This window comes from Salvelinus alpinus, chromosome 30, assembly GCF_045679555.1.
Source record: "Salvelinus alpinus chromosome 30, SLU_Salpinus.1, whole genome shotgun sequence".
In the NCBI taxonomy this organism is placed as follows: domain Eukaryota; kingdom Metazoa; phylum Chordata; class Actinopteri; order Salmoniformes; family Salmonidae; genus Salvelinus; species Salvelinus alpinus.
In genome coordinates, this window is record NC_092115.1 from 43,809,646 (window position 1) to 43,831,703 (window position 22,058).

At 42.0% G+C, this 22,058-nt stretch overlaps 1 protein-coding gene across 2 annotated transcripts; it reads right to left on the reverse strand.

The window, feature by feature from the left end:
* Window positions 1-94: 94 nt before the first annotated feature.
* Window positions 95-15,357, reverse strand: LOC139559583 (5'-AMP-activated protein kinase subunit beta-2-like). Of its 2 annotated transcripts, XM_071375698.1 has the most exons (9): window positions 15,043-15,357; window positions 9,908-9,983; window positions 9,173-9,363; window positions 8,724-8,875; window positions 8,515-8,608; window positions 3,563-3,677; window positions 2,753-2,886; window positions 2,542-2,610; window positions 95-2,382 (listed from the first exon to the last, which is right to left on the reverse strand). In XM_071375698.1, the coding sequence occupies exons 3-9, from the start codon at window positions 9,329-9,331 to the stop codon at window positions 2,305-2,307; spliced, it is 801 nt and encodes a 266-aa protein (XP_071231799.1). In that variant the 5' UTR covers window positions 9,332-9,363; window positions 9,908-9,983; window positions 15,043-15,357; the 3' UTR covers window positions 95-2,304. The 2 variants fall into 2 exon arrangements, with proteins under 2 accessions (XP_071231799.1, XP_071231798.1); XM_071375697.1 differs by lacking the exon at window positions 9,908-9,983 and having other exon boundaries at window positions 15,043-15,349.
* Between the last annotated feature and the right edge of the window lie 6,701 nt (window positions 15,358-22,058).

Consider the following 22,058-nt stretch of genomic DNA (forward strand, 5'->3'; position numbering starts at 1 on the left):
CTGATTATGTTGATGCTTTTTCTACAGCTGGGCCAGATAGAACATAGTCAGTCACATCAAACATCCGTCAGAGACACTACTTAGGCACGACTGATACTTTAGAGTCGACATGTCTTCCCTTTTTATTGGCAAACAACCTTCTACCGTACTTGGCTTACAACGATGCTGCAAAGCATTTTGAAAGAAAAAAAAACACATGTTAGCTAACAGATTTCAAATTCAAGTTTTGTTTTTACCTAATCAAGTTCCAGAATATCACATATCGTTCGCTGAGTGTACAAAACATCAGGAACACCTGCTCTTTCCATGACAGACTGACCAGGTGAATCCAGGTGAAAGCTATAACCCCTTATTAAATCCACTTCAAATCAGTGTAGGTGAAGGGGAGGACAGGTTAAAGCTGGATTTTTAAGCCTTGAGACATTGTGTATGTGGGCCATTCAGAGGGTGAATGGGCCTGACAAAAGATTTAAAGTAGCTTTGAGCTGGGTATGGTAGTAGGTGCCAGGCACACCGGTTTTAGTGTGTCAAGAACTGCAACGCTGCTGGGTTTTACACGCTCAGCGGTTTCCCGTGTGTATCAAGAATGGTCCACCACCCAAAGGACATCCAGCCAACTTGATACAACTGTGGGAAGCATTGGAGTCAAAATGGGCCAACATCCCTGTGGAACGCTTTCAACACCTTGTAGAGTCCATGGCCCTGCCCTGACGAAATGAGGCTGAGGGCAAAGCGAGGTGGAACTCAATACTAGGAAGGTGTTCCAGTGTATAGTCTCAGAGTGAGATATGGCTTTCAGTAATAGTTTCTTTACTCAGTTTCTTCAAATAAAATCTCATATATATATATATATATATTCTCTTTGGAGTATATTACCTACATATCGGCCCACGTTGATTACTGGTATCACAGGTACAGTACTCTTACAAAGTACACATATGAAATGGTGTATGGTCAAACATTTGTAATGTAACAATCTTGAAAGTAAATTTTTTCACATTCTTATGAAATCCATATGGGCCATTTTATACTTTACTGAATGACATTTTGAATCTTGATTGAAATCCGTAATGAGACCACACTTGTGAAATCCACCACATATTCTATAGTAAACTGTTCGTACTAGACATTCAATTCCTCCACAACATTCAAGACAAACCAGTATTTGGGAGTGTAAGCTATAAATATGGCACACAGACAAATAGATTCCTATTGGACGAACAGAAAATGGTCTAGAGAGAGAAACACACGTAGCACAGCCAATTCTGTACCTAGGCCAATAAAATGCAGCTTGGACACCGAGGTCCAATATAAAGCTACTGTACAATATTTTTTCCGTATACCTGCATAGTTAAAAGCTTATGTCAACAGTCCTGCTCAAAGCATTTGTTGGACACATGGGTGGGTAACTAAAGTGCTTGCAGCATCGTGTCATAAAGACAATAGCAGCACTAAGCACAGGTCTACAGCCACGGCCCAACATTCCACAACGAGAACCCCTAGTTAATATATTATAATTAATATGGAGGCCTCTACAGTAGTTTAAAGGGATTTTCACATTTTCAAAAGTGTGACTCGTATCCCAATGAGCACAGATGTACTAACACTGAAATGACGTGGAAACAAAGTTGATTTGCCCAGTGGGATGGGCTTAAACGGGCTATACTACATAATACCCATCGTTTGTTATACTTTGACTTCATTACAATTCAGTTCAATTTACAGCCTGTCCAATTGCATATCATGATTCGATTAGTGGTCAGCGGCCCATTGGGACCAAACAAGACCCTGCATGAACCTCCAATGACTCCAGTCATTGTCCAACTACAGTAATAATATGGAGAGAAAAAATGGGAGCGTACGATAATCCAAGCCAGCAACATTCAACGGCCCTCTTTCCGTGTTCATATCCTTTAAAAGCTCATTTAATAAAACATCATCTTGATTATATGCATTTCCAAGTTCCACCAGAAGACTTTTCTTCAAACCTTCATGTTTTTAAATGGAACTAAATGTTCTTTCTACACACCCGCATGCAAAGAATCTAAGTGCTCCACACAAACATAAACAGCAGTTTCCTTCTCAGTCCCTTTTCTTATAGTATTTTCCCTTGTGAGGGTCACACGCCGACACTCACATTAAACCCTATTCCCCATCGAGTGCATTACTTTGAGCCCTTTGTGGAGCCCTGTAGGTCACTGTACAAGGAAAAGGGTGTCCTTTGAGATTTGCCCCCAGTCTCAGCCACAGACCCCCTAGCTCATCAGTAAACTCTCTATAGCACTCTGCACCTACACAGACAGGTTAGATGGGCTTGTAGAGCAGAGATGTGACGTACTTCTTCTTATACCTGTGAGTCGCACTGAGCACCATCACTCCATCCTGAGGGAGGGGAAAGCGAGTGAATGTGTGAGAGACAGACAGATAGATCATGTAAAGTAATACATTACTAATGCTATGTTATGAAAGGGACTGTTACTCAAATCTATAAGTATTGCAGTAAGAAGTGGGATGGGGGCTGTTGATGCTCTCCTACAGTACCTTTATTGAGAGAGCATAAAGGTGGTTGAGCATCACATGGTTGGGTTCAGGCAGCAAGGCTGGGTCGCACTGTAGGAGAGGGAAAGACGGATCAAGACGTTTCCAAATTTGTATTTACAACACGCCGACGGGAGAGAGAGAAAGAGAACAGAGAGCGGGAGAGCAAGAGAGAGATAGAAAGAGAGGGAGACTGAGGAAGAAAGACATTTACAGAGATGTTGGTGTCCTTGTTGAGGATGACTTGGAGGAGGTGTGGGGGGAGGATGGGCGGGGCTTTGAAGCGCTCCTCAGGCCTAAACATGTACTGCTCCTGTCCATAGGGCCCTGGAGGGGAGCTGGACAGATCTAAGGACACACACACACACACACCATGACATTCATATACTCTCAAATAGTGATGCTGATTTCTTGTGTTTTCACCAACTTACATAACTTATCCTAAACACCTGCTCATGATTAATTCTACAGCGGGTTGGTCAAAACAAGCATTGTGATTGGTTGAGAAGCGTTATAAGCCATAGTACAAAACCTGTTTATCACGGGTAAGCCTATGACACAAGAATTAGAATCTTGTTTTCAGCCAGCCAATTTATTAATTTGATCTCCAATGTGAAAGGCATCTACACATTATTACCCCTTGCTTCTAGCCTAACATTTGGTTTGCAACAACGAGGGGGGGAGGGGGGGGGGGTGTACAAACGTTTCTGTCTGTCTCTCGACATTTGCAACATAGTTTCAATCTTAAAATTCGATCTCCACTGTCCGATTCAGAATTAACGTGTCAGGACAAGACTGGCATATTTTCTCAGCCAATCGAAATCATGAATCAGCATAATTTGTATGGGTATATACAAAATAAATATCAATAGAAAAACAGGTGAAACGAAATGAAACGCAACTACTTTGCTGTTATTCTAGTTAAACGGTTTGACGTGACTGTGTTAGCCTTGGCACATCTTGGTCAGTACAATGCTATGCTTAACCCAAAAAGGGACAACAGAGGATTAGAGAGCCTACTGACCTGAGCTGTCAGTGGACTCCAGAGAGTCCACCTGCAGAGCATCGAACACCTCAAAGTCCGACTGCTTCACCTCGATCAGGTTGTTGATGGTGCCCAACTGGCTGGTCACCACTGGCTGCAGGAGGGAGGGAGTGTTATAGCAGGGTTAACCAGGGCTTAAAGAGTTAATAACAAAGCCAGTACAGCTGGATCGCCAAAACACATGACTGCAAATGACCATTTTCTTTTGGGGGGGGGGAATAGGCCTGGGTTGCGTCTCAAAAATAACATGGAAATAAGTCAAGTCACTGACTTTATTCTGCTATCCCTGTCACGTTTTTGTACCGTGTGCATATGTAACTCAGTTGGTAGAGCATGGCACTTGTAACGGCATGGTATTGGGTTCGATTCCCGGGACCACCATACGTAAAACGTATGCACGCATGACTAAGTCGCTTTGGATAAAATGGCATAGAAGTACAGTGCATTCGGAAAGCGACTTACAGTGATGCGTGCATACGTTTTACGTATGGGTGGTCCCGGGAATCGAACCCACTACCGTGACGTTACAAGCGCCATGCTCTACCAACTGCAGACATCTCAGAACAAATTAGTCAGGATTATTCTTAAACTTCCAGCACTTAGGCATCTTGACTGTTCACACTTTGAAAGCCTTAGATGGCTCAAGGTGGAGGAGCCTCTCAGACTAAATTGTGTCTTGTACATAAGAGATTGTCCACAGTATGGTCCCCAGGTACCTACAGTGCTTTGCAAAAGTATTCACCCCCCTTGGCCCCTTTTTCCTATTTTGTTGCATTACAACCTGTAATTTAAATGTATTTTTATTTGGATTTCACGTAATGGACATACACAAAATAGTCCAAATTGGTGAAGTGAAAAGAAAAAAATGACTTCTAAAATTCTAAAACATAAAAAAACAGAAAAGTGGTGCGTGCATATGTATTCACCCCCTTTGCTATGAAGCCCCTAAATAAGATCTGGTGCAACCAATTACCTTCAGAAGTCACATAATTAGTTAAATGAAGTTCACCTGTGTCAAGTGTCACATGATCTGTCACATGATCTCAGTATATATATACACACCTGTTCTGAAAGGCCCCAGAGTCTGCAACACCACTAAACAAGGGGCACCTCCAAGCAAGTGGCAACATGAAGACCAAGGAGCTCTCCAAACACGTCAGAGACAAAGTTGTGGAGAAGTACAGATCAGGGTTGGGTTATAGAAAAATATCAGAAACTTTGAACATCCCACGGAGCACCATTGAATCCATTATTAAAAATGGAAAGAATATGGCACCACAACAAACCTGCCAAGAAAGGGCCGCCCACCAAAAACTCACGGACCAGGCAAGGAGGGCATTAATCAGAGGCAACAAAGAGACCAAAGATAACCCTGAAGGAGCTGCAAAGCTCCACAGCGGAGATTGGAGTTTCTGCCCATAGAACCACTTTAAGTCGTACACTCCACAGAGCTGGTCTTTACGGAAGAGTGGCCGGGGAAAAAGCCATTGCTTAAAGAAAAAAATAAGCAAACACGTTTGGTGTTTGCTAAAAGGCATGTGGGATACTCCCCAAACATATGGAAGAAGGTACCCAACACCTCCCATCAACCCCGAGAACACCATCCCCACAGTGAAGCATGGTGGTGGCGGCATCATGCTGTGGGTATGTTTTTCATTGGCAGGGACTGGGAAACTGGTCAGAATTGAAGGAATGATGGATGGTGCTAAATACAGGAAAGTTCTTGAGGGAAACCTGTTTCAGTCTTCCAGAGATTTGAGACTGGGACGGTGGTTCACCTTCCAGCAGGACAATGACCCTAAGCATACTGCTAAAGCAACACTCGAGTGGTTTAAAGGGAAACATTTAAATGTATAGGAATGGCCTAGTCAAAGCCCAGACCTCAATCTATTTGAGAATCTGTGGTATGACTCAAAGATTGCTGTACACCAGTGGAACCCATCCAACTTGAAGGAGCTGGAGCAGTTTTGCCTTGAAGAATGGGCAAAAATCCCAGTGGCTAGATGTGCCAAGCTTATAGAGACATACCCCAAGAGACTTTCAGCTGTAATTGCTGCAAAAGATGGCTCTACAAAGTATTGACTTTGGGGGGGGGGGGGGGGGTGAATAGTTATGCACGCTCAAGTTCTGTTCTTTTGTCTTATTTCTCGTTTGTTTCACAATAAAAAATATGTTGCATCTTCAAAGTGGTAGGAATGTTGTGTAAATCAAATGATACAAACCCCCCCCCCAAAAAAATCTATTTTAATTCCAGGTTGTAAGGCAACAAAATAGGAAAAATGCCAAGGGAAGGGAATACTTTCGCAAGCCACTGTACGTAACTACTTTAACTTGGTCCGGGATAACCATAACTATTCCACCAGAAGGAGTGAAACTGACGTTGTTCCTTTTAGATTTAAAAGTGGTACGGGGAAAGAAACATTTTTATGCTCAGCTGCCATTCTTTGGAATAGTCTTCCCGAAGAATTTGAAATGTAGAACCTCTATAGGTAGTTTCAAGTTCTCACTGAAAGAAATGGCTAAATAGTAGCATGTCTCAAAAGTGAGTCGGAAGATTATAGTACGTGGCTGAGAAGGAAACGCCCGGGATTGCATATAGTATTTTGGTGCCTGTTGCTTATCATATTGTGATTGTCTTGTATATATTAGGAATTTCCTTGTTTTATATATTAAGGGTATGTTCATAGTTGTTTATTAGGCAAGGGAATTGTACTAATTATCTCATGTTATAAAACAAACAACAGTCTGTCATTGTCTGTTGCCATTACAATTGCCGCCTAACATTGTTGCATTCCCCCTTCAAAAGGACCACAATGGAAATAAGCTGTTAAGTTTTATTGTGTTATCCTTGACGGTTTTCTTAAATTGTATGTGGAGGCGTAAGCGGCTGGAGCACCCTTATGTATGGATTTAAATAATTGTCAAATTCAATCAATCAATCAACCCCTTGAATTTACATTACAGACTTATTCAAAAATGAATTTTTAAAAATTTAAATAAAAACATTCCCTCATCGATCTACACACAATACCCCATAATGACAAAACAAAAACAGGTTTTTATAAATGTTGGCAAATTCATTAAAAATAAAAAACTGAAATAGAACATTTACATAACTATTCAAACCCTTTACTCTGTACTTTGTTGAAGCAACTTTAGCAGTGATTACAGCCTTGAGTCTTCTTGGGCATGACGGTAGAAGCTTGGCACACCTGTATTTGGGGAGTTTCTCCCATTCCTCTCTGCAGATCCTCTCAAGCTCTGTCAGGTTGGATCAGGAGCGTCGCTGCACAGCTATTTTCAGGTCTCTCCAGAGATGTTCGATTGGGTTCAACTCTGGGCACTGGCTGGGCCCTCTAGGACATTCAGAGACTTGTCCTGAAGCCACTCTTGCATAGTCTTGGCTGTGTGCCTAGGGTCGTTGTCCTGTTGGAAGAATAACCTTCGCCCCAGTCTGAGGTCCTGAGCGCTCTGGAGCAGGTTTTCATCAAGGAAATCTCTGTACTTTGCTCCATTCATCTTTCCCTCGATCCTGAATAGTCTCCCAGTCCCTTCCGCTGAAAAACATTCCCACAGCATGATGCTGCCACCACCATGCTTCACCATAGGGATGGTGCCAGGTTTCTTCCAGACGTGAGGCTTGGCATTCAGGCCAAAGAGTTCAATCTTGGTTTCATCACACCAGAGAATCTTGTTTCTCATGGTCAGAGTCCTTTAGGTGCCTTCTGGCAAACTCCAATCGGGCTGTCATGTGCCTTTGACTGACGAGTGTCTTCCGTCTGGCCAGAGATGCTGCAGAGATGGTTGTCCTTCTGGATGGTTCTCCCATCTCCACAGAGGAACTCTGGAGCTCTGTCAGTGACCATCAGGTTCTTGGTCACCTCTCAGACCAAGGCCCTTCTCCCCCGATTGCTCAGTTTGGCCGGGCGGACAGCTCTAGCAAGAGTCTTGGCGGTTCCAAACTTCTTCCATTGAAGAATGATGGAGGCCACTGTGTTCTTGGGGACCTTCAATGCTGCAGACATTTTCTGGTTCCCTTCCCCAGATCTGTGCCTTGACACAATCCTGTCTCGGAGCTCTACGGACAATTCCTTCTACCCCATGGCTTGGTTTTTGCTCTAACATGTACTGTCAACTGTGGGACCTTATATAGACAGGTGTGTGCCTTTCCAAATCCTGTCCAATCAATTAAAGTTACCACAGGTGGACTCCAATCAAGTTCTAGAAACATCTCAAGGATGATCAACAGAAACAGGATGCACCTGAGCTCAATTTCGAGTCTCATAGTAAATAAGGTATTTTTATTTTTGTATTGTGTGTAGAATGATGATGATGTTTATTTATTTAATCCATTTTAGAATTAGTGCTAGCTGCGCCACCAGAGTCTCTGGGTTCGCGCCCAGGCTGGGCTGGGTTCGCGCCCAGGCTCTGTCGCAGCCGGGCCGCAACCGGGAGATCCGTGGGGCGACGCACAATTGGCATAGCGTCGTCCGGGTTAGGGAGGGTTCGGCCGGTAGGGAGGGTTTGGCCGGTAGGGATATCCTTGTCTCAGTATGTAAAAAAAAAAAAAAAAAAAAAAAAAATACAAATAAATAAATAAATAAATGTTATAAAATGGATGCACTCTACTGTAAGTCGCTCTGGATAAGAGCGTCTGCTCTTGGCCGGTAGGGATATCCTTGTCTCAGTATGTAAAAATGTAATAAAATGTATGCACTCTACTGTAAGTCGCTCTGGATAAGAGCGTCTGCTAAATGACTAAAATGTAAAAATGTAAATGTAATTAGGCTGTAATGTAACAAAATGTGTAAAATGTCAAGGGGTCTGAATACTTCCGAATGTACTTTATGTATTTTTTTACTGGAAAATAAAATCAATCAATCAATCAATCTAGTAGTCTACTTTAGGCCAGAGCCCTATATCGGGTTTACCTCTGAGGGGTCATGGACCCACTGTCCATCCACAAAGAACTTGTACTGGTGCTCTCCCTCTGGCAAGTCCAGGATCGCTACAAAGTCATTGTGGCTTTGGGGGGAAAAAATCTGTGTTAATGTACTATTAAATGTGTCAAAATGTTGTCACTAATAAAAGGTAGTATATGATTAATACAGTGTGCAAGCCAGGGCCTCTCCTCTCCTACCTCTTATTGAGGGGGATCTTGTTGCCCCAGTTGTTGAAGGAGCCCGCGATGTAGACCTCCTTCCCTCCTCCGGCCCAGCGGATGACTGTAGGTCTGGACTGAGGCCCCGTCTTCACCAAGTCATCCAGGTCAGGCTCCTCCTTGTCAGAGGCCTGAGGGGAGAATCAGCTGAAATCACAACGTGGGAATGACAGGGTCTAGGTGTTCTTAGCTCTCGTCCGTGGCTTTTACGTGCGGCCTGGACCTGAGCTAAGGTGGCGTCATCTCCTTCAAAAGGGCTGGACATTTCCCCCCACCTACATCTGTTTCCACACTCCTAAAAACAGATCACATCCAACTGGTTTCATTACAACTTTTTGATGGGTTAGGGTAAAGGTTGGAGGCTACTGTGAGGGTCTTCACAGCCCTCCATAAAATAAATCCTGTGATCTAGTGCAGTGCTGAGGTACCTTGGAGGACCCCAGTCCGTGTGTGTTGAAGATGTTAGGATCGTCTGTGCTGTCCACCATCTTGCTGGGCTCATGGTCTTTGTCGCTGCCTCTGCTGTCCGATCGATGGGCCTTAGCGCCATGGCGATCACCGGACATCCGGTCACCTGTGTTACCCATGATCCTTCACTCAGGTCTCCAGCCAGGACAAGCTGAAAGAAAACGCACGCAGTCATCATCACCCGTACCACGCGCTCCAGCAGGTATATTTCACTGGTTATCCCCAAAGCCAATTCTTGCTTTGGCCGCCTTTCCTTCCAGTTCTCTGCTGCCAATGACTGGAACGAATTGCAAAAATCACTGAAGTTGGAGACTTATATCTCCCTCACTAACTTTAAGCATCAGCTATCTGAGCAGCTTAGTGATCGCTGCAGCTGTACACAACCCATCTGTAAATAGCCCATCCAACCAACTACCTACCTCATCCCCATATTTGTTTTCGTTTTTCTGCTCTTTGCACGCCAGTATTTCTACTTGCACATCCTCATCTGCACATCTATCAGTCCAGTGTTAATTGCTAAATTGTAATTTCTTCACCACTATGGCCTATTTATTGCCTTACCTCATTCGCACACACTGTATACAGATTTATCTATTGTGTTATTGACTGCCTACTTGGTTAAATAAAGGTGAAATAAATAGAAAAATCATCACCACCATCTTATAAACAAGACGTAGCTTGCCACCCACACCAACCTCTGAGCATTTCTTGCATATTAGGGTCGTTACAGGTCATTTCAGCAAGGCATGACACCCACCATCGCAGAGTGTTCTGAAATTATTTCTGTAGTTAGAAACAGATCAAATAAGCATTCCGGAAACATTGTTTTGTTGAAATGTAATTTGATCTGAGAAAAAGCTAAAAGATTGCACACAAATTGTCCATTTTCATTTATAGGATTCATATAATATTCAATAATTATAGTACCTAACATCCGATTTGGACCAAACTTTTCAAATGCAAACGTTTTAGCATTTGTGGCAATAAATCCAATGCATCTCAATGGTACCTATATTAGCATTTTCATGCTTCATATCAAAATCATCTATTTGTAACATCATTGAGTTCCACAATCAATTTTTTAGATACTTTAGGATGATTTGGACATGAACTGTGAAAATGCTAATATAGGTACCACGGAATTGCATTGGATTTGTGACACAATGTTACAAGGTTAGAATTTGAAAGAGTGGCCAGAAACAAAACCAAAGCATGGGTTGCTATCATACCTGGTCCGTAGACTGCTTACAGGGTAAAAAAAACAATATGTAATTTTGTAATCACCTAACTGCATGAAACTCTCCATCTAGTGGTCAGAACCTGGTAATATCAGGATGTAGGATGGGACATAAACCCAACAACTAATGACTAATTTCTCTGAACAGGTTAAAAAAAAACACCACCAAATTTACTGAGAGCACATTATATAGGATAAAGAAACAATACTCTGAGCCGCAGCTCCATACTACTTGTCAGACATAGAGAACTGATACTGTATACTAAGTGTGGCTTTTGAGCATTTCTTTGGATTCCTCATGTCTAACTCACTGTTAGAAAAAAGTTAGTACCAAATATCTGATTTGGACCAATGTTTATTGAATGTTACACAAATCTGAGAACAACAACAAAATGGCCAATTAGGGTGAAATCAATTCGCTTAATTTCTCAGAGATCAAATTATATTATTAACAAAATAATGTTGCAGGAATGCTAATCGTATCTGTTTTTCTTACAACTGAAACATTTTTCATAACAATTTGAGATGGTGGGTGTCGAAATTCACTTTCTTGTACTTTTTGAGGTGGAACAACCCGTTAGGGCTCCTGAGTGGCGCAGCGGTCTAAGGCACAGCATCTCAGCGCTAGAAACGTCACAACAGGCTGTTTCACAACCGGCCGTGATTGGGACTCCCAGAGGGCGGCGCCGTCCGGGTTTGGCCGGTGTAGGCCGTCATTGTAAATAAGAATTTCTTCCTAACTGACTTAACTAGTTAAATAAAGGCGAAATAAAATAGATAACGGTCAACAATAAAAGTTAACAGAAATACAAAAGAAAACATAGAATGCTTGATGTAGGCCTAGACCTCTTGAACTGAAGTGGAAGAGGCTGAGAGACCAAAGAAGGGGACTGAATGTTGAAAAGGCCAGTGCAGTCAAAAACATGATTTTCCTTTGCTTCATATAAACTCAGCAAAAAAAAGAAACGTCCCTTTTTCAGGACCCTGTCTTTCAGAAATCATTCGTAAAAATCTAAATAACTTCACAGATCTTCATTGTAAAGGGTTTAAACACTGTTTCCCATGCTTGTTCAATGAACCATAAACAATTAATAAACATGCACATGTGGAACGGTCGTTAAGACACTAACAGCTTACAGACGGTAGGCAATTAAGGTCACAGTTATGAAAACCTAGGACACTAAAGAGGCCTTTCTACTGACTCTGAAAACACCAAAAGAAAGATGCCCAGGGTCCCTGCTCATCTGGGTGAACGTGCCTTAGGCATGCTGCAAGGAGGCATGAGGACTGCAGGTATGCCAAGGGCAATAAATTGCAACGTCCGTACTGTGAGATGCCTAGCAACGTCCGTACTGTGAGATGCTTAAGACAGTGCTACAGGGAGACAGGACGGATAGCTGATCGTCCTCGTAGTGGCAGACATGTAACAACACCTGCACAGGATCGGTATATCCGAACATCACACCTGCGGGACAGGTACAGGATGGCAACAACAACTGCCCGAGTTACACCAGGAATGCACAATCCCTCCATCAGTGCTCAGACAGTCCGCAATAGGCAGAGAGGCTGGACTGAGGGCTTGTAGGCCTGTTGTAGTAAGGCAGGTCCTCACCAGACATCACCGGCAACAACGTTGCCTATGGGCACAAACCCACCATCGCTGGACCAGACAGGACTGGCAAAAAGTGCTCTTCACTGACGAGTTGCGGTTTTGTTTCACCAGGGGTTATAGTCGGATTTGCGTTTATCGTCGAAGGAATGAGCGTTACACCGAGGCCTGTACTCTGGAGCGGGATCGATTTGGAGGTGGAGGGTCTGTCATGGTCTGGGGCGGTGTGTCACAGCATCATCGGACTGAGCTTGTTGTCATTGCAGGCAATCTCAATGCTGTGCATTACAGGGAAAACATCCTTCTCCCTCATGTGGTACCCTTCCTGCAGGCTCATCCTGACATGACCCTCCAGCATGACAATGCCACCAGCCATACTGCTCGTTCTGTGCGTGATTTCCTGCAAGACCGGAATATCAGTGTTCTGCCATGGCCAGAAAAGAGCCCGGATCTCAATCGCATTGAGCACGTCTGGGACCTGTTGGATCGGAGGGTGAGGGCTAGGGCCATTCTCCCCAGAAATGTCTGGGAACTTGCAGGTGCCTTGGTGGAAGAGCGGGGTAACATCTCACAGCAAGAACTGTCAAATCTGGTGCAGTCCATGAGGAGGAGATGCACTGGAGTACTTAATGCAGCTGGTGGCCACACCAGATACTGACTGTTACTTTTGATTTTGACCCCCCCTTTGTTCAGGGACACATTATTCCATTTGTGTTAGTCACATGTCTGTGGAACTTGTTCAGTTTATGTCTAAGTTGTTGAATCTTATGTTCATACAAATATTTACACATGTTAAGTTTGCTGAAAATAAACGCAGTTGACAGTGAGAGGACGTTTATTTTTTTGCGGAGTTTATATTCCCACACTATGAGGTTGGAATAACACTGTAAAATTGTGAAAATGATAATGCCATTTTAGTGTAAGAGCTGTTTGAAAATACAGCCTGAAACTCCATCCCTGTTTTGTTGGGATGGAGATTTGGCCTGCCTGGTGACATCACCAGGTGGTCAATTAGCCAACAGACCAATAAAAAAAAAAGAGAGTTCCACTTCCAAACCTTTCTGTCAATAACAGCTAGTTTTCAGTTTTACCCTCCCCACTCAGACCATTCCCAGACAGTCCATGCTAAATTGTTGCTTGAGAAATAGCTCTTCGCTAAGAAGCATTTTATTTCATTTTTTTCATTTTCATTTAAAACAAACGCCAGTAAGGGATAAATCGAAATATACAGAATGGTTACCTGGAGGAAAATGTCATTTGTAATTGATGAAATGTCAATATTTCTCAGTGTTTTAGAATGAGTTGCTTATTAGGCTATATATCGATGCCTGCCTGATGCTGCCCTTCATCTGTGATTCTCCACTCGCCGTTTCCAATATCAAGTGCCCCTATAGGCTATTTAGCGTGGTCTCAATCAAATGATCCATAGCCTATAGGCTACGAAGTGCATGCCCGGAGAAGCATAGAGCAAAATTATATTTGAAAGTATCATGCTCAGATTCCTACTAAGTTTCAGATTTAATTATTTGCAAACAGGGAGTGTTTAGTTCCAAACAAGATGCACTGACTTGTCCTTGGATAAATATGATAAGATGAACACATACTTTAGGCTTACCTCTCTGTCCATTATTATCCTGTAACTTCGGTCATTTGTGTGGTATTAAATTTGAAAAAAATACCATGATATGTTCATGCGATGCTTTTACTATAACGGAGATCTTTCCACCCCTACTCTTGTCCACGGTGGTCTTCGAAACCAGAACCTTCTGGCCCACAGCGCTATTAAAATTCCTGCTTTGCCATGTAATGCTTACAGGACGAAGAACAGTAAAACTGCATATCTAAGGCTTTGGTCTGTCCAAGAAGTGAGGGTAAACGGTAGACATGTTCTCTGCTATCCACTTTATGTTTTAATTATTATTGTGGGTATAGGGGAGGGTCACTTGTTTGTTTTTTTAGCATTCAGAGAGGGTTTAGGTAAAATATATTTAGCTGAAAGGAGGGCCATACATTTTCTCCATGTAACCCTTGTTATAAATAAGTACTTAAAAAGGTGCAATATGCAGAAATCACTCCACCATTTCCTGGTTGCTAAAATGCTAATAGTTCGCATAATTTCAGATTCGAAGGTACAATGATATCATTGTACCAACAATGATAGAGAATCCTTGTACCATCTAAACTGCTGTGAAATATATTTTCAATTACCAAAATAAATTGTATTTTCAGCTTTTTGAAGCTGGTGTAGAAAACTGAAATTAAAGTACCCCAAAAAATGTAGTTAAAAATGGGAAGGATAGAAATAGCACACATAAAACTGATCAACCACTTCTTAGACTTGCTATCAATGAGAATAACAGATCTATAACTCACTTTTCTATGTAAATTTGGTCGGTTACATTTTACAGCTTTAATTATTACACAAAAATTATTTGATACCGAGATAAAAAAGGCTACATTGGACATTTAAACAAAATGTTTTGCCTTTTCATTTGTGCTACCCTGCTATTTGCATAACTAGCTAGCTAGCTAGCTAGCTATACAGAATAGCCAGCAAATCTGCGAACAATCAATGTCTAAAGTTTGTGATAATGGTAACAGCTGAATATTGACTGTACTTAGTTAGCTAGCTAGCTAGCTGTACAGCTGACTTAGCTAGGTAACGTTAGCTGCTACATAAATGGAAGCGCTCTGCTTGGCCCACCAGCTGTCTAGACACTTCTGACAATCAACAAGTCGGTATTGGATTTGCTGCTCCAAATTAACGAAGAAACTAACTTGAACGACCAAGCAACCTGGCAATGATTATAGTCTAGATATCTAGTTAAATTGCTCCCTGATCGCAGCAGGGAATATTTTTAGTTGGTTCAACACCTTTCGTGGGCTAGGCTATACTTAGGGTGTGAAATGCCAACACGTGACATTATGATAACATCATGACACCACATTTTAATCAATCGAGTCTGTATGTGGCAGTTACTCACCAATTTACACGATTTTGAGTTTGTTTACCACTGAGTCTTCCTCTTCAACTTTGACAACATCAACATTCTTCTTCACAATGCGTATCACCAACTACGGATACCCCACAAGGAAAAACTATATATACATTGGGACAAATAGAGAAACTCGTTTCTTGAACTGAAAAGGTGACACACGTACACCTAACCTGGGCCCGGTTTCCCGAATTTAGGTTTACGAGTGTTTTAACGATGCATCTTTCTTCAACAGTCGAAGATGGATCATGTGTTTCCCAAAACACTACGCAGAGAGAAAACACCACCCAGAGAGAACAGTCGCTGTGCGTCATTGGAGCGTGTTTCGATACTGATAGGATAAACACTTTAAAAGGCAGCACTGCTTTCTCCATTTAATTATTTCGCAATACTGCACGGATCAGCTCCCAGAGAAATATTACCACATATGACCCAATAAAACGATTTGGCATATCATTGCGCAGATTATAAGCAAAACAGTCTTGGCTGATGTGAGTAAGACATTTAAGCGTGTTAACCCTCGCAAGGCTGCCGGCCCAGACAGCATCTCTAGCCGCGTCCTCAAAGCATGCGCAGACCAACTGGCTGGTGTTTACATACATATTCAATCTCTCCCTATCCCAGTATGTTGTCCCCACATGTTTCAAGATGTCCACCATTGTTCCTGTACTCAAGAAAGCAAAGGTAACTGAACTAAATGACTATCGGCCCATAGCACTCACGTCTGTCATCATGAAGTGCTTTGAGAGACTAGTCAAGGATCATATCACCTCTACCTTACCTGACACCCTAGACCCACTTCAATTTGCTTACCACCCCAATAGATCCACAGATGATGCCGTCACACTGCCTTATCCCATCTGGACAAGAGGAATACCTATGTAAGAGTGCTGTTCATTGACTATAACTCAGCATTCAACACCATAGTGCTCATCATTAAGGTTGAGAACCCTGGATCTGAACCCCGCCCTGTGCAACTGAGTCCTGGACTTCCTGATGGGCCGCCCCCAGGTGGTGAAGGTAGGAAACAACACCTCCACTTCACTGATCCTCAACACTTGGGCCCCACAATGATGCGTGCTAAGCCCCCTCCTGTACTCCCTAATCACCCATGACTGCGGGGCCACGCACGCCTCCAACTCAATCATCAAGTTTGCAGACGACACAACAGTAGTAGGCCTGATTACCAACAATGACGAGACAGCCTACTGGGTGGAGGTGAAGGCCCTGGGAGTGTGGTGCCAGGAAAATAACCTCACCGAACGGCAACAAAACAAAGGAGCTGATCGTGGACTTCAGGAAACAGCAGAGGGAGCACCCCCCAATCCACATCGATGGGACCGCAGTGGAGAAGGTGGAAAGCTTCAAGTTCCTCAGCGTACACATCACTGACAAACGGAAATAGTCCACCCACACAGACAGTGTGGTGAAGAAGGTGCAACTACTCTTCAACCTCAAGAGGCTGAAGAAATTTGGCTTGGCACCTAAAACCCTCACAAACTTTTACAGATGCACAATTGAGAACATCCTGTCGGCTGTATCACCGCCTGGTACGGCAACTGCACCGCCCGCAACCGCAGGGCTCTCCAGGGGGTGTTGTGGTCTGCCCAACGCATCACCGGGGCAAACTACCTGCCCTCCAGGACACCTACAGCACCCGATGTCTCAGGAAGATCAAAAAGATAATCAAGGACAACAACCATCTGACCCGCGGCCTGTTCACCCCGCTATCATCCAGAAGGCGAGGTCAGTACAGGTGCATCAAAGCTGGGACCGAGAGACTGAAAAACAGCTTCTATCTCAAGGCCATCAGACTGTTAAATAGCCATCACTAGCACATTAAAGGCTGCTGCCCTATATACACAGACTTGAAATCACTGGCCTCTTTAATAATGGAACACCAGTCACTTTAATAATGCTGAAATATTTTGCATTACTAATTTCATATCTACTCTATCCAATTCTACTGTATCTTAGTCTATGCCGCTCTGACATTGCTCATACAAATATTTATTTATTCTTAATTCAAATCAAATCAAATCAAATTTATTTATATAGCCCTTCGTACATCAGCTGATATCTCAAAGTGCTGTACAGAAACCCAGCCTAAAACCCCAAACAGCAAGCAATGCAGGTGTAGAAGCACGGAATTCCATTCCTTTACTTTAGATTGTGTGCATTGTTAGATATTACGTATTAGATATTACTGCACTGTTGGAGCTAGAAACACAAGCATTTCGCTACACACGCAATAACATCTGCTAAACACGTGTATGTAACAAATAAAATGTTATTTGATGTTAGGCTACCCATTCTGAAATGTATTGAGACACATTACAGACAGTAGCGTACATTAGCAAAATATAACTCAATTGAGTGAACATGAAATGTTTTTCAATATGATTGAATTATGCAACTGTTTATATTTTATACCTTTATACGTTGATGGTTTGTATCAGTTGCAGACATTGGGAACTTTGTTGTGAAGTTATGGGCGGTTACAGAGAGACGGATAAACCATGTGATTCTATATTTAGCAGATATTTTCTGTGAGTAAGGTGACGCGGAAGGGCTGAAAAGTATTTAACAATGCGCTTAGCTGTTCTACGAGGGAAGCCAGTTTGGAATTGGCGTCACTCCTATCAAATCGCATTGAGAGCATACGTTATTAACAGAAACAACTTGAATTGTTGCATCTTGCTGTGTTGTTGTCCTCCGGTTGCTAGCCAGCCTTTCCTAAATTAGCAATGGATGTGAGATAGGGATTTGGACTTGTGTTTTTACTTAATTCTCAGTACTGGCCATTGGCCAATGATTATAACAGTGATCCTGATCCAAACATTAATTCATACATTGTGCCCCTGGCCTGAGAGTTCAATATGTAGATAGATGTTAGAAGGCTAATGTTAACTAGCTAACGTTGCCCATGAAAGGAAGTTAGGCTAGCAAGCGTGCATTTTAGCTAGGTGGCCTAGGAAAACAAAACATAAAAGCCTGATATGTATGACGGAGTGATAGACACTTTCGTCGGCATGCAAGAGAGGAGGATGGCATTGGCGTTTCTCTAGAAGTAGGGTGGGTAAACATGTTTTTTCTACTTGCACGAATGTGCACACACACGCACAAGCACACAAAAATCAGAACCATGGACAGCCACATCATATTTAGCTTACATTTGGACTAAATAGTTTTTGGTATCTTTTAGTTGTCACTGTATTAGACTGAGCAGAGGTGATTTGATGATGTTGAAATGTTGACGTTGAAATGGTGCTGGAATAGTGGAGGCAGCTCCTGTTTTCTTTGTGACTTGCAGTAACTCTCGGTGGTTCTAAATCAATAGTTGTTTATTGTTCCGAAAATGTTTAGTGCTCTCCGGCAGGAAAAAAAAATCCTCAGAGTTGGGGAACATTGTCAGAGCAGAAGGAAGCAAGTTTTCTTCCAGGACAACCTTGTACGTGGCTTGATTCATGCGTCCAGGAGTGGCATAAAGTCACCCAACATCAATGTGAAAGACTGGTGGAGAGCATGCCAAGACGCATGAAAGCTGTGATTGAAAATCAGGGTTATTCCACCAAATATTGATTTCTGAACTCTTCCTATGTTAAAACATTAGTATTGTGTTGTATGAATGAATATGAACTTATTTTGTTTTGCATTATTCGAGGTCTGACAACTCTGCATCTTTTTTGTTATTTTGACCAGTTGTCATTTTCTGCAAATAAATGCTCTAAATTACAATATTTGTATTTGGGAGAAATGTTGTCAGTAGTTTATAGAATAAAACAAAAATGTTAATTTTACCCAAACATATATCTATAAATAGTAAAACCAGAGAAACTGATCATTTTGCAGTTGTCTCAATTTCTTTACAGAGCTGTACATCACGGTCGCAATGCATATGAACTAACAGGATTTATAGAGCAAACAACGCAATTATCAAAACACATAGGTTGTAATATGCCTTTTTTTCTGGCTTCCCCAGTGATTCTACCCACACACCGCTACTCCCAACAGAACAGTTGTATTATTCATTTGTATCCTTTATATAAGAAAAACATATCCTCTGCTAAATATCATCCGTACAAATGCGGCTGCCTTTTTGTCTGAATGTAGCTCACAAATGCCAGTTAGTGAGTGGGATGTGGAGGAACCATGACCATGTTGAGTGTGTCATTGAATGGGGTCACACTTCGCGCAATCCGTCCATCTCCAGTATGGTCATCTTTTGTACGCTTTGGGAGTTTCATGAAAAGTAAAAGAGACATGAAGTCATTCATTATTTCATATAAATAAGGAACTTACAATGACTCAATCAATAGACCACGGTATTGTAACGTGTTTTGGAGAATACTGTAGACCAGCAGAAGCATAGCACTGATGGAAAACTATTTCTTCTATAACAATACCAATTACACGCACAGTTAAGGTCTCATACCAGACACAGAGGAAAAAAGCTGTAAAAAATAAAATAATAATAAAACGTACGAACCAACAGTCCAGTCAAAGCCTTGGTGAAATTGCGAAAGCCTTGCCTGACTTTACATTTGGACTTCTTGCTCTTTTTGACATCATCTTCTCCGGATACATCAGGTTTGGACTCGCTGCTCCCCTTGACGACCTCATAAATGGTTGGCAAAGATAATAATGACGCTGATGAAGATGTTCGAATGATGTCACCACCAGCCTCTCCGGCTGTAATCATATGTCGTGACCAGTCTCGCCTCAGGGCCTTATCTGATTGGGTAGAGGCCAGGGGTGATCCATCCTCATTGGCAGACTGGGAGCATGATGACCGCAGTCGAGTGGAGCTCTTCCTGGGAATCTAGGTGCAGTCAAGGGGGAAAGTAGCACATCACAGTTCTACAGCTCATGTAGGATTCTGATATAAACATAGTATCTCTTCAGAGGCGCAGGGTTTTCACACATATCTATGCTGACAAACTAGCGATCAACAGCCCTATGGTGGAGAGTTCTAAATGGTCGCCAACCCTGGTCCTGGAGAACCACAGGGTGTACAAGGTTTTGTTTAAAGCCCAGCACTAACCAACCCGGTTCAGCTAATGAAGGTCTTGATGATCAGTAGAATCAGTTAGCGCTGGGTTGGAACAAAGGTTGCTGCATACTCAAAGTCTCAAAGTCTAGGGTTGGGAGACCACTGGTCCCTTCTCTGACCTATACCTTCATCTCTTCGAGATCCTCTGCGACAGAGTGGAACTTTTCAGTGAATGTGTCCATCATGGCTCTGGCTTGCTCATGGCGTTCCCTGGCACTGGAGACCCGCTCCTTCCGGTCTGTGGCCTTCTCATCATCACTGGTCCCAGGGGAATCCAGCTCCCCCAGAGCTATAGGGACGACTGGGGTCGTCACTGCCCTGCTTCTGGAGGAGTGGGAATAGGACTGGGGGGGCAGAGAAAATGTAGACAAGACACTGGGTTTACCAGTTATATGTTAGGACTTTCTTTTGATTATTCTATCAAAGTTGTGTGTTGAGCTTAGATCTTAGAAGCCTACTACATTAACTGAGACGCATACACCTCATTCACAAAATGGCACAAGGCATTGTTAATCTATTGATTGTATGGGAGTGTTGTATAAAATAATAAATTATTATTAGCTAGATACCTTCTCTGACTTTTGTTTGGTCCTCTTCTTAACCTTCAGATACTCTTGATTATCAGCGGTTATGTACTGTAAGAAATGTCTTTAGTTAGAGAATGCGTATCAAGTATAAGGATTCTGGAAGAATAACGTGTGTTTAACGCATTATCTTCTTCCGGAATCACCAATAATGCAGACCTAAATTGATCTCATTAGCTACTTCAAATCAAACTTTATTTGTCACATGCGCCGAATACAACAAGTGTAGAACCTACCGTGAAATGCTTACAAGCCCTTTACAACAGTGCAGTACAAGAGTTAAGAAAATATTTACCAAATAAACTAAAGTAAAAAATTATAAAAAGTAACACAATAAAATAACACTAACGAGGCTATATACAGGGTGTACCGGTAACGAGTCAATGTGCGGGGGTACAGGTTAGTCGAGGTCATTTGTACATATAGTGAAGTGACTATCCTTATGTGTTAAATGTATAGTTCATTTCCTCCATATTATGGTTGATGGCGCATTTAGAAAGGTCTTACAATTTTCTTAACTTTGGTCCTGCTACTTGGTCGACAGACATCTTTCCTAGGGTCATCCTTCAAATCCTCTAGTACCCATTTCAATTCTTTCACCCAGGGTTTCTCCTATACAAATAGCGAGAGACAGATTACAAATATAGTACATTCTTGAAAGCTCAGTAAACATGATAAACAACAATTTACCATATTCAGTAGTAAGCTGAGCTCTATAGCGAACAGTTATCTATGAAGAAACGTTTTTGTGGCATTGTTTAAATCTATATTTTGTTTAATTTCAAAAACATTTGTTAGTTCATCGCGTTCGATCGATTACGACATCAACATACATTTGCTTAAATCCGTAAACTTTTTCGGTGAAAATTTTATCAAAGTCATTCGCATGTTTTTTCAAATATATAAATAGTTCTGTGTTACTAAACCTTAATACATCCAAAATATTCAATATCAACAGAAGTGTACGACAGGGATGCCCAATTTCGCCATTTTTATTCATTTTGGTTGTGGAACTTCTGTCTCTAGATATTCTGAATAATGCAAATTTGTATGGCTTAACGATTTTTAACAAAAAAATCAAAATCTCCCAACTGGCTGATGATACTACTCTTTTCTTAAGAGACAAAGACCAGGTCGCACATGCCCTTAATGCTATCACTGCATTCTCTATTGCATCAAGATTAAAACTGAATGTTTCTAAATGTGAAATCTTATGTTTATATGACTCTGATGATAAAGAAATATAAAATATTCCTGTAAAGGACTGTGTTAAATATTTAGGAATACATCTGTCAAAAAAGCACTTAGTCAGACAACATATAAATTTCTCTCCTAAAATTAAGAAAACAAAAAATATATTTAATTAT

What these genes read in the sequence shown, in the direction of transcription:
- LOC139559583 (XM_071375698.1), bottom strand. Translation starts at nt 9,331, where the DNA reads ATGGGTAACACAGGTGACCGGATGTCCGGTGATCGCCATGGCGCTAAG. An exon ending in ACAAGGACACCAACATCTCT is followed by an intron (nt 2,611 to 2,752) that starts GTAAATGTCTTT and finishes CCTCTCCTACAG; the next exon opens with TGCGACCCAGCCTTGCTGCC. An exon ending in TTTATGCTCTCTCAATAAAG is followed by an intron (nt 2,383 to 2,541) that starts GTACTGTAGGAG and finishes CCCCTCCCTCAG; the next exon opens with GATGGAGTGATGGTGCTCAG.